Source organism: Mirounga angustirostris, unplaced genomic scaffold, assembly GCF_029215605.1.
Source record: "Mirounga angustirostris isolate CCGP_5_RB_7025 unplaced genomic scaffold, mMirAng1.0.hap1 SCAF_5, whole genome shotgun sequence".
Lineage (NCBI taxonomy): Eukaryota > Metazoa > Chordata > Mammalia > Carnivora > Phocidae > Mirounga > Mirounga angustirostris.
This window is the reverse complement of record NW_026991713.1, coordinates 70979384-70992491: the sequence shown is the minus strand read 5'-3', so window position 1 is coordinate 70992491 and position 13108 is coordinate 70979384. Positions and strand designations below refer to the sequence as shown.

General features: G+C 34.0%; 1 protein-coding gene across 3 annotated transcripts in view; it reads left to right on the top strand.

The window, feature by feature from the left end:
- The window catches only part of CNTN1 (contactin 1), a 359783-nt gene that overhangs the window by 269317 nt on the left and 77358 nt on the right, over nucleotides 1-13108 (top strand). For all 3 annotated transcript variants that reach the window (XM_045873624.3, XM_045873625.3, XM_045873626.3), the window contains one exon: nucleotides 8978-9136. In XM_045873624.3, the coding sequence (XP_045729580.1) occupies nucleotides 8978-9136 (159 nt within the window). The remainder of the gene's footprint in view (nucleotides 1-8977; nucleotides 9137-13108) is intronic.

Below are 13108 nucleotides of genomic sequence, written 5' to 3'. Positions count from 1 at the left end.
CTCCCTCTGCCATTCCCCCTGCTTGTACTCTCTCTCTTTCTCTCTCTCTGTCAAATAAATAAATAAAATCTTTAAAAAAATTTAAAATAAAAGAAAGCCACTTCACCTACTATTTAAGCTGTGGTCTTAACCTAGTCAGTTCATCACTATAAGATTCAGATTCCATATTTATGAAAAGAATAATAATAGTTAGAATTCACACATTGACCATGGAGACTTTTTATAAATATCTTCCTTTACTTCCTCCTCCTGTGCTTTTAATGTATATATATGCATAAAAAATAAATACCATATTACTCATGACACAAGTTCCTGTGACATCCATTCCCAAATACTGATTAGTTTCTTAGAATCATTGCTAAATTCACCCTTTGTATTTTTTCTTAGTTAGAAGCCATCAAGCATATGTTTTAGTAAGTAGACTTGCACTACATGGCATGAAATTACAAAGGTTCTAGTGTTTGTTTGTTTAAGGCAGTGGTGGGGGAAGGGATCCAGGTACATCTCTTGTTCTTTAGAAAGGCAGTCACTGTTACTGGGGAATGGAGGTTTGATTGGGCCAAAGCTTGTCACTTTAGCCTTTTTTCTTTTGGACCCCCATCTCCAGTGTCTAGAAGAAGATGTTTTTTTTTGCTCTTATTTCAACTTACCCATCAAGGACTCATGGCAAATCCCCAAAGTACATGGCTTCCTGCCCCTAAATGGGCATCCACACCGTCCCTTCAGCCTTGATCTTTCCTCTTGCAGGTAAAAACAGAAAAGGTGGAGAGAAAAACATGGTGGATCCTTTTCTCCCCGTCTGTGCCAGCCTGCCTCCAACCTGGTGATCGTTGACACTCACCATTTGTGTGAAAGCTTTTTTTCTTTTTTCTTTTTTTAACATATTATACTAGATTTTACTAATTAACTCAATATTATAGCTCCTGCAGTTTTCCCTTCCAATCTAGTTCTTAGAGGATTTTTCCTTTTGAAACTTCTAAACATACTTTTGAGCAGGAACATATTTTAAAATATAATTATATAGCTTCACTAATATGAAAAATGGCTAGTGAACTAACCTAGTACATCTTATAATGGCCAAGTGAAATTTTTGTGTTTTCATGTCCTGTTTTTCTTTGAAATTATATATCTCATAAATTAGCTCATTACCTGAAAAAAAATATGAAGATCTGGTGAATTTTAATTCAAAAGTATTGCCACTGAATGGACTGTTTGATTTGGCCAAGCAGGTAATGAACAGTATTGTTGTCAAATTCACTAAGGAGTCATCTTAATTAAGACACAGGCTAAGGGGCATTACTCCAGTAGTCTTTTGTATCCTGGTGCCATATATATATTCTTTGGCAAGAATAGATGAAAAGCAGCAATAAACAACTCATGACTGCCCATGGCTCTGTAGGGTTTTTGGCATAATTCCTGGGATTGGGAAGTGAAAATGGACAGCATGTGGAGAAAATTGTCATCTCGGTAGCAAGGTTTAAGTGAAGATACCAAGCCATTAACAGCATGTATGCATATTTAATTTTATTAACTCCTACTGTCAGCCTTCTTGGATCTTTAATTTGGGCAGGAAGTTGGAGACTTTTACTGGAAGGACTTGAGGAGAAGTGAAGGATAAAAAGGAAGTGTATATAATTCTTTCTGGAACTGCTTAAATTTCACTGTTTGAAAATACTTTCATTTTCCCTCTTCGGTCAAAGAGATATGCTTAAAATTCTTGTTTCTTCACCAGAAATAGTTTTGCTCTGAAAAAGGTTTATATTTAGATATAGGGTATTATATGAACTTCTCATTTAGTAACTCAAGCAACTCCATCTGTTGTTGGAAGAACTCTCAGGAAAGCTTTGAGGGATATGGATATGACTCTTAAATACATATGCAGTTGTTTTTTTTTAAAATAATTCATTAGTCATCATAAAAGAATAAATGTTTCTGGCTCAAGAGGTTACTTAATTTCCATCTTTTTAATTTTTTAAATTTTCTCGTCTCAGTCATTGTCACAGATGGAACTGTCTTAGAGTTTAGACTAGAGATCCAGATCAATTACCATGTTAATATGATATTTAAAATTAATTTGAGATTCTCATGTACCTATAAATATCATCATGGAGATATGTGCATGAATCATCATTGTGGGCATCTTCTTACATAGTTCATAATTGAAAGTATACCACCAAGACCAGATGGCAATATAGTTTGAAAAGAAAGAATTTAAAAATTAGGAAGGAAATCACATGACAAGTATGCCTTTCCTGGTGCCAGGAAAGGGAGAATATTCTTGTTTAAATAAACTGCGTCGATGACAAGTACAGGTTCTACAAAATCATTGCTCTCCCTTTAGCCTTATTCTCATTACTAATGGATCTAGGTTCACTTTCATAAATGTTAGAGGTTAAAAAACTACCATACTCCTATTAAATGGTAGGGATATTTACTATTTAGCTTTATCTTAGGACAGCTTTAAACATTGACAAAATCACATGACATTGAACTGTATTTCATAACATTATGGTAGAGCCATTGTCTTAATTAATTTTGAGAACAGAAATAGGCCTGTAATAATAAAGGAACTTTAGCTGACTCATGGAAAGAAGAGGAAGAAGTTGCTTATCCTAATATAACTGATGTTCTTTCAGTAATGTCATTTTAAGATTATTTTGTTTTAAAAGAGGAGATAATTTGTTCTGAAAAATTTTTGTTTCCTTAACATTCAAACTTTTCATTAAAATTGGCTATTTTAGTAAAAATAAACAATGAACCACAGAATATTTACATGTGGTGTTTGCTTTAATTACTTACCGGAAATTACAGGTAGAAAGAGAGTGATACTAGATATCTTTCATGCTTGCAGCAACTCTGGAACATGAAGGCTTCTATTAAATACATGTGCCATGTGGAAGGGAGTCCCAAAAGGACCAGGAGTTTTGGGGTCCGGTTGTTTAGAAAGTCCGAGTTTAAGAGGAAGAAAGTACATTTGTATTTAGTACTGCCTGAGTACTAGCATAGACTCAAGTGATGCCTGGGGTGTAGTCAAGGCTGCTCTGCATCCCAGTTAATTCTGGAGGCTCCCAATTTCAAGTCTTCTATCCCATCAGAAAATGTGTCTCAATTACTGACTGAGAAAATATGGTCAGACTATAGTGTGTGAGTAATCATTTTGAAAGTACTTTTCTGGGTGCCTGGGTGGCTCAGTTGTTAAGCGTCTGCCTTCAGCTCAGGTCATGGTCCCAGGGTCCTGGGATCGAGCCCCGCATCGGACTCCCTGCTCGGCGGGAAGCCTGCTTCTCCCTCTCCCGCTCCCCCTGCTTGTGTTCCCTCTCTCACTGTGTCTCTCTCTGTCAAATAAATAAAATCTTAAAAAAAAAAAAGTACTTTTTTTGGCTATTTTTCCTCAAATGTCTAAACTCTTTTTCATTGAATGTTACTACATTCCTAAAGAAATGACAAAATTGATAAATAATTGTGTTCTTGCTCATTTTTTCCTCTGATTACATATGAATAAGAGCTGAGTGGAAATCACATCTGTATTTTGTTCATACATAGGTATTTTTTCCTAAAGACACTCGTAAAATTCAGGAAAGACTAACAGATGCCTTTAGAGTGATCAAGAAAAACTGGGTGTGTATTGAGTATGAATTTATAGATGGGTGATGTGTTTATCTTGATTTATCTGAGTTAACAGATCAAGCAAAGATTTAAAAGTTATGATCAATGTATTACAGTTTTTGTCATTTTTTTCTAAAGTGTACAGCTGTGCCCAAGTAATTCATATGATTCCCAACAAGAAAGGTCTCCAAAGAAAAGCTCAATACCATTTTTTAATTTGATTCTGATAACGCTGTTTTAAATAATTGTACTATAGTTATTGAAAAGATGGTCTCATGGCAAATTGGTTGTGTTTACATCCTAGCTTTCTCATTTGCTAGCTGGATGACTATTGTCATTTAATCTACCCATGTCTCTGTTTCCTCATCTGTAAAATAGGGAAAATAATGGCACCTACATCATTAGTTATTGGTAAAAATTATGAAAGATTTAGCAATTACTGCAATATGATAAGGACTCAGTAAAATATTTTTATTAAAATGTACAATATAAAATTTTTATTCACTGGGGTACCTGAGTGGCTAAGTCGGTTAAGTGTCTGCCTTTGGCTCAGGTCATGATCCCAGTGTCCTGATATCAAGCCCCACATCAGGCTCTCTGCTCAGCAGGGAGCCTGCTTCTCCCTCTCCCTCTGCCTGCCTCGCTCTCTGTCAAATAAATAAATAAAATCTTTTAAAAAAATTTTATTCACTGTTTTATGTCATGTAAATTTTATGTTGTTATGAGTTCACACTTGTTTTAAAAATAACAGACAAGCCCAAGAAAACAACAGGGTAAATTTGTCAGTATTCAGGTAGTTCTTTGGAGGTCTTTTGCAGACAGGCACATTTGGGTGACAAGATCTAAATTTCAAATGGGCTTTTTCTCATTTCATGTGGCTTATGCTGGGAAACCCAGTCTATTGTCCTGATTCTGCCCTCTGTTACAGACTAGCTGTGTAATGCTGGCCATAGCCCTTCTACACTTCTGCATCCTTTGTACAGATATTGGCTTACATGAGCTCTAAAATGTATATGATCTATATTACATATTGAAGTGTTTCTGTTATTTGCCTGCAATCAATGATTTCATAGTTAAAACATTGAGAACCTAGAGGAATTTAGGGAAAGAGGGTATAGATGTTACAAATAGATAACCGCATTGAACCACAGGATAGGGGACCATTCTGGCAATTTCTACAGTCCTTCAGTAGGTTAAAAAACAAGATAGAAACACATTTTGGTAATTGTAGACTCCTGCCTGACTTTGAAGAACCTACAACATAGAAACATAACACTAACAAGGACCTTGGTAGACCACTAATTATACCCTGTAGGTGAGATTTTATGGAGCGTTCTCAATCAGCAATCTCTGAGAGGGATATTTCAAGCCAGAGGGAAAAAAATAGTGAAAAACAAGAATAGTAAGAGAGAAGGTAATGTAACTGGAAGGGAAGTAAAGAGTAGCAGCGTCTATGGGGAGAAGTATAGAAAGGTAGCTCCTAGAAAGATAGTGATAGAGCACTGTGATTTTGAATAGGAAAAGGAGATGCAGAGTATCAACACTGAAGTTTGCACTGTTAATTCTATAAAAGGAGAATTTGATCAGACTGTTGATAAAAAACAAAAAGAGAAAGTATACTTTAAATAGCTTTTTATCTCCTCCCCCAGATCTTTCTCATTTTTCTCATTTCCTTCTCTTTCCAGCTTCCTACATATTTAATGGTAGTAAGAAGAATCGAAAGAAAGCTTTTACCAGCACTAGTCAGAGAAATATCCCAGTTCCTCCACACCCCTACCCGCAATCTTTAGTGATTAGAAACAAAAGAAAGAAAGAAAATGGAAGGCTAAAATAGTTTCTAATCTAATGTATCTAGACATTTAAAATGCATGTGAAATTCCAAAGGTCCTTTCTATCTAAACAATGTCTCTGTTTCATTATAATTTAAATTTGGCATAAATAACATTCTTAGGAACCATTAGCTATCTGCCTGAGGACCACCTAGGATATTGGAAAGACATATTAGTAGAGTAATAATGAAATAAGCTGCATGTAACAGTCTATTTGCTTACATTTTTCCTGGCTTCAATTCTTCACTTACAGATTTCTTGAGAGTATACAACAGTAGGAGCTTAAAGAGAGGGAGAGAGGAGGCAGAAAAAAATAGAAACAGAGGGAAAGAGGAGGCAGAGAAAAAAGAAGGAGAAAGAGAAAAGGAAGAGAGAGAGAGAAAGGGAGAAAGGGAGGAGGAAGGAAGAAGGAACGCTTAGCCAGAATCATGTATTGCTTTTTTTTTTTCCCACTGATGAAAGAATAACCAAGGATGACCAGTTCCTAATGCCTTTTTGTGTGTGTGCTGAGGAACAAGTAGTTGCATTATTTTATTTTCTACCATAACACTTTTTTCCTCCATTCTGAGCAGAAAAAATGAACAAGTATTATCAGCTACAATGCTTTGAAAATCTTCCTCCTGGAGACGGTATAGTTACTGGCCCTGAGTTTAACTCCCAGGCTGTGCAAGTTTGTCTCTATAGTACCACTCTGTTTTTGCTACCTCCTGATTTCTTAGTACAAACAAAGGGACTTCACATTCCCAACTTTTCCTCACCTTCAACAAATTTATCAGAAAACACTTTATTTTTAAGTGAAAACAAGTGGTAAGTGAACAATCCGATAAACAGATCCCTCCCAATTATTAACAAATACTAATAATTACTCCTGCTAAGTAACTCAGATGCCCAGAAAGCTCTTGCAGGAATAAAAACAGTCATACTTTTAGTAGCTAAAGTTTACTGAGGGCTTTTTATGGACTAGGTCTACCACTACCTTCTTTAAAGATACTGTTTCAATCCTAAAAAACGGTTCTATATGATCAACTTTTATTACGCCCATTTTGCAGATGAGAAAATGGAAACTTAATAAATTTGAAAAACTTGCCCAAGATAAATCAGGGCACAGAATTTTAAGTCAAGCCAATTTTAAACTCTGAAATCTCTGCCTTTAATAGTGTTTTTCTCTCAGGTATTTTCCAGGAGATAGTTGGAGTCGATTACTAGATGGATAGGTCTACTCCATATTAACAAGTTACACTGCCACATCAGGGTTTCAAGGATTATCAACCAACACCTTTCCATTTGTTCTCTTAACTTCACCTCTTTATGATGGTATTCAAGGCAAATGGAAGAAGGGAGCTTGTATTGTGGATGACTGCTTTCTTTATAGAACTATGTGGGAGTTTAATTGTGATAAACTCATTTATGTATGCACCAAAATATTTATTAAGAACCTAGTAGAGGCCAGGCATATATCAGAGGGAAAAAATTGTCAAAGGTAATTACAGTGTTTTGCTCAACAATGTCTCTCTTCCTTGAATGGATGACTGAGTAAAATTATTTTGCATATAGTATTCCAACAAATATGTTCATAACATACAACTCGAGTCTGACCTTTTAAAATATTACTCATTTGCCACTCCAAGAACTTCAGAGAATAACAGCAGGCAAATAATTTACACTTGCATGGTTAAAGCCTACCCTATGACAATTTTGTCTTAAATTCCCCTTAATATTTTCTTCATACCTTTGTGCTCAGAAAAAGTATCTGAATGCATCACTTTCTCTTCCTTTTAAAAATAATTTCCCTTATTTTTCATCTCTATTTTTAAATTTTAATACCCTGAAATATTCAATTTAATCATTGACTTGGGATGATGCTTTACATGAATTAAAGGGGTAATGAAAAATGCAGTTTTTTCTTTCTGAATATTGCATGTGTTCTATATTACTTATGTGTCTATTTGCATTTATTCTGCATGTTGTATTTTTTACTTTTAATTAACATCAAGAAGTTTAAGTACACTATTACAAATTATACATTTATAAAAGTTTATTTACCTTTCTATTCATATGTTATATACCTCCAAATAATAAAATTTACTGCCATCAATAGGATGTGTCTTGCGTTATTTTAGTATTAGCAGTAATATATTTGTGTGAATCTACCTACACCTCTTCCCCCTCAAGACCAACCACTAGGAGATTGTCTATACCTTTTCAAAGACCAAAACCCATTTGGAGGGAAAAAAAAGCCATGAAACCATGTAGGCTAAACATCTGATTTGATCAATAAATAGTAAGGCATTTATATTTAGCTAAGAGATAAAAACAAATGTCTTATTTAGTACTATATTCAATACGAAAAAATAAAGATATCATTTTAACAAAGTTGTAATTATATTTAATATGCCTAAATTAGCTGGGGATGGACCCTTTCTGCTGCAAAGAAAACAAGTGATAGTATTTTCTAAAATGTCTATTAAAGGATGTCTCTATTAACTGGGAAACTTCTTTAGCATTGTAAGCAATGGATGCCACTGTACCACTTAAAGCATGTTTTTTCTCATTTTTAAAAACAAGAAATTGTGATGCAAAGTATAAATATCTTGTATGCCATTATCATGGCATTTTTGCTTTCAATTATAGTTATTTATTTGCTGGTCCATTTCACCCTTTTCAAGACAAAAAGCTCTTCAAAACCCAGAAGTTATGTCTCATTTGTCTTTTCATTTCTACCACCAGGTACAGTGCTCTCATTGAATAATATTGGTGCTGAGTGAGGAAGCATCTATGAAAGCCTATTTTTAACATTGTTTTATGTTTTGCATTAATAACTCTTCTGTCCTAAGCCTCTTCAATATATTATTCAATGTTTCAGGGCATTTCTGGTATACCTCTGAGTTGACAATTGTTTTCTACATTTTATAGAAGTAGAAATATTTCTTTTAATATTATTTATGCCTGTTATTATAACTAACATGAAATATGTTATCCAAAATGATACATATAATCATTCCCAGATTGTATGTATTTTCTACTCCAAGTAAAATAAATTACCAATAACCATTTAGGGATATAGAAAAGTGTTTGCCATTTGTGGGAGGCACAGTGAAATATTTGACTAACTATTCTCATATCTGGACTGAATTGTGCTACCATATCTGATTTATGCATTCAGCAAGCATTTCTTAAATTGCACTGTGCCACAATCTGTTAGGTCCTCTTAATGCCAACTGCATTTTCTAAGTCAAAGATTTTCATGTGTATCCATTTTACGAGCCAAGGATTGTCATATGTATCTTGAATGGTAATGCCATTTTAAAATGATAGCATGTATCTCCTTATTTAAAAAGAGACACTGTGAAATCATTTAGTGAAGACCATAAGTACTATTATTATCATCTCTTATAGTTTATATTTAAAAGGAATGTGGTAACACTGATTATATTGTATAAATGTTCTTTGGATTAATTTCAAAGAGGATGCTTTTGTATTCTAATGTGCACTTAATTCACTAATTGGGATTCACTGATTCATTACCCAAATTTTCATTCCAGGCCCTCCAGGCCCTCCAGGTGGTCTACGAATAGAAGACATTAGAGCCACTTCTGTGGCTCTTACGTGGAGCCGTGGTTCAGACAATCATAGTCCTATATCGAAATACACTATTCAGACCAAGACTATTCTTTCAGATGACTGGAAAGATGCAAAGACAGGTGAGTTTCATTTGTCTGATTAATCTGTACATTTTTTAAATGAATTCCTTTGTCAAAAATGAATATCTGGATTTTTTAAGGATTTCATCTACCTTGAAGTTCTTTTCTATTTTTAAACTTTTTTTTTTTTTTAAGTATCCCAGTGCATTAGTAGTGAAGGAAACCACAAGGAAATTAGACATTTTAAAACTGCAGGGGAAGAAGCAGTGGGTCTGTATCTATAATGGGAAAGCAAAGAGAGGCCTCCTGGTTTTCTAATTTGAGCTCTGTGTAATTCTAAGATTTACTAGGGGAAAAAGAACTTTGGGAAATCTTTTTTTTTTTTTTTTTGGCAAATGACATCTATAGCTTATTATTTATGACCCATTTTTTACAATTATATAGGTACTATAATTCTGCATTTTTAAAAGCCACTTTGTTTATAAATATTAATTTAAGCACCCAATTCTTATTACCATAACCTTTACTTTTCAAAGATGATCTTACCTGCTTTGAATTTCCTCAAAACATCTTCAAGGAAGTTTTGGATTTTAATTTTTTTCTTATATTAAGATTTTCTAAAAGTTGATCAGGAAAAAAAAAATAAATGAGTAAATGGGCTCCTTCCTGTGTCCGTAATTATTACATCCTCATTTGTCATGACTAGCCTGTAATTTCACACAGCAGTTTATCTCTTATAATATCAAAGAAGATAGATAATCCTTTTGATAAAATAACCTGCTTCTGTTTGTCATTTTGACATTATTTTTAAACAAACTTAGTGTTGCCAGAGTTTCTTTTAGATACATAATGAAGACATAGAAATATGTGCTCAGTTGTCACCAGAGGGGAGAAAAAAAGACAAAAGTGAATAAAATGTTTATCCTTTTTAAAAAAAAAGAAAAAGAATTAATTCCAGCGTATCCCAAACCTGCTCTCATTTTTGCTTCATCTTAAGGTAATGGGATTTATTTGTATTGATCACTGAGAGGTTTTAATTTAGATTTAGTTTACTTTGATAATTTATTGCTATCATGGAAAATGAACCAAATATGAACTTGAAGCTTGTTATGAGGGTTTACATATATTCTAGTATTAAGTGATTCTCCACATAAGTGTATAGAATACACATGAGTTAGAAATAGGTAAAATATTTCTATTACATCATGTTGCTGAGTATAAGAGTTACTTATAAATATGCTTGGCAAAATCAGACCATTTGAAAAATTACCTAAGAAACCATTTAGATGTTTGATAAACCTAAAGTGTGGGCAGTTTCTATTTCTCTGAAGACAATGAAAATGGATGATAATGATGAAACTATAGATAATATTAGATATTTGGACAAATTGACACTGATTATAGATACTAGAGAACAAAATGTAATAAACACATTTAAAATTTTTGTTTGCTTTGAAAAAGGAATAATAATTGTAATCATTTCCATTAATTATGTATGCTTACTGGGTAGCTCAATTAAAATACCCCTCTCATTAAAAAAAATATCTATCTATCTATCTATCTATCTATCTATCTATCTATCTATATATATATATATTCCACTAGAAAGCAAGTTCCATGAGGATAAAGATTTTGTTTTATTCACTACTCTATCCTTAGCTCCTAGATCATGGCCCTTAATGCTTATTTATTAAACACATTCACTAAGCCTCCGTTGTATGCCAGAACCAGTCCTACATGCTGGATATACACCTGACCATCCATGAAAAAAACAGAGAGAGGAAACACACACACACACACACACACACAACAATCCTGCCCTCAAAGCGTTTACATTCTAGTAGGAAAGATGATGATGAACAAATAACAAATCACTGAACTCTACCTCTGAAACTAATAATACACTATATGTTAATTAATTGAATTTAAATAAAATAAAATTTAAAAAAAGAAAAGAAAAAAATAAAATGTATAGTAAGTCATATGGTGATTAGTGCTAAAGAGAAACATTAGAGAAGAGGAATCAGGCTTCAGGTGTTGCATTTTAAAAAGGGTGCTTTTGATATTAGTATAGTCACCCCAACTTTCTCATGGTTCCTGTTCACATGTTTTATCTCTTACAACTGTCAACCTATTTGTATCTTTGAATCTAAAGTATGTTTTCTGTTGAAACATATAGTTGCATCTTGTTTTTTTTTAATTTTTTATTGTTATGTTAATCACCATACATCATTAGTTTTTGATGTAGTGTTCCATGATTCATTGTTTGTGCATAACACCCAGTGCTCCATGCAGAACGTGCCCTCTTTAACACCCATGACCAGGCTAACCCATCCTCCCACCCCCTCCCCTCTAGAACCCTCTGTTTTTCAGAGTCCATCGTCCGTCTCTCATGGTTCGTCTCCCCCTCCTATTTCCGCCCCCCTTCATTCTTCCCCTCGAGCTATCTTCTTTTTTTTTTTTTAACATATATTGCATTATTTGTTTCAGAGGTACAGATCTGTGATTCAACAATCTTGCACAATTCACAGCGCTCACCATAGCACATACCCTCCCCAATGTCTATCACTCAGCCACCCTATCCCTCCCACCCCCTCCCCTCCCCGAGCATATGGCAGGGGAGAGATGTCCAGGTGGGAGATGTCACCGGCTGGCACTATGGGATAGCAGTGGGAATGGAGAGGAGTGGGTGAGTTTGAAATATATTTTTGAAGGCAAAACAGAACTTTCTGACAAATCAAGTCTGGAGATTTGAGGGAAAGGGCAGAACTGAGGATGATTCATGGGATTTTGGCTCTAGCATCTGGGTAGAAGATAGAAGCACTTACTGGAGAAAGAAGAGAGATTAAGTGCAAGTGAGGACTTTGTTCCATTTTGGAATGGGTTCTCCATTTTTTTATGTACAACTGAATTTCCGTCTAGTATCATTTTCCTAAGAATTTTTAAAATATTTCTGAGTGTGCAGGTTGCTGGAGTCAAAGACTTCAGCCGTTGTACATTAGAAAATTTCTTTCATTTCGTATTTGTGATAATTTTTTGAATGTAAGTTCTAAGTTGTTTTTGAGCATTTTAAAAATATTATTTCTTCATCTTTTTGCCTTCATTGTTTGTGATAAGAAGTCAACTATTGTTTTTACCTTATATTCCTATATTTATTTAATGTGTCCATTATCTCTAGCTGCTTTCAAGATTTCTTTTCCTTTTTGCTTTTCAGCTTGATGAAAATATATTTATCCTGATGAGGGTTTCCTGGCAAGTTGGACCTTTGGGTTGATATCTTCCCCAACTTTGGAAATTCTCTGCCATTATATCTTCCAGTATTTCTTCTGTCTCATTCTCTCTTTCTCTTCTTGGTCTCTATTGCCATGTATGTTAGATTGTTTGATGTGTTCCATGGATCATGGATGTATGTTTGTGTGTATTTCTGTTTAGATAGTATCTAATGACTTGTTTTCACTTCCATAGATTCTTTCCTCCGCTACATTCAGTTTGCTGAAAATCTCATTAAAATGATTTTGATTTTGTATTTCTTTCTATTTCCAGGATTTTTTTTTTGTTTTAGCATTAAGCTCCTTTTAGTATTATTTACATAGTATTCCATAGAAATTTCTTATTTGTTTATACAAGTTGTGCATCTTTACCATTTGATACTTATACATATTTATAGTAGTTATTCTATCATCCCTGTCTGATCATTTAACACCTGGGCCATCTTTAAGTTTGGCTCTGTTGATTTTTTTTCCTTTGTTAAAAACAAATCACATTTCTTTGTTTTCTCATGTCATGATAATTTTTTTCATATCCAAACATTGTGTAAAAAAGAATAGTAGAGCCTAAAGTAAATATTACTTATGCCCAGGAAAATGCATGTCATTTTTTCAAAATTGTCATTTTGTCAATATAATTTGTAGTTGAGGTGCTCTGAGCTTTGCAGTTGGATTCAGTTCAGTAGAGGCCAAGCAAATTTGAGTGTAAGATCAAAATCCTCTCACATCTGAATGTTTTCCAGCCTTACCATCAGACTTCAGTTTG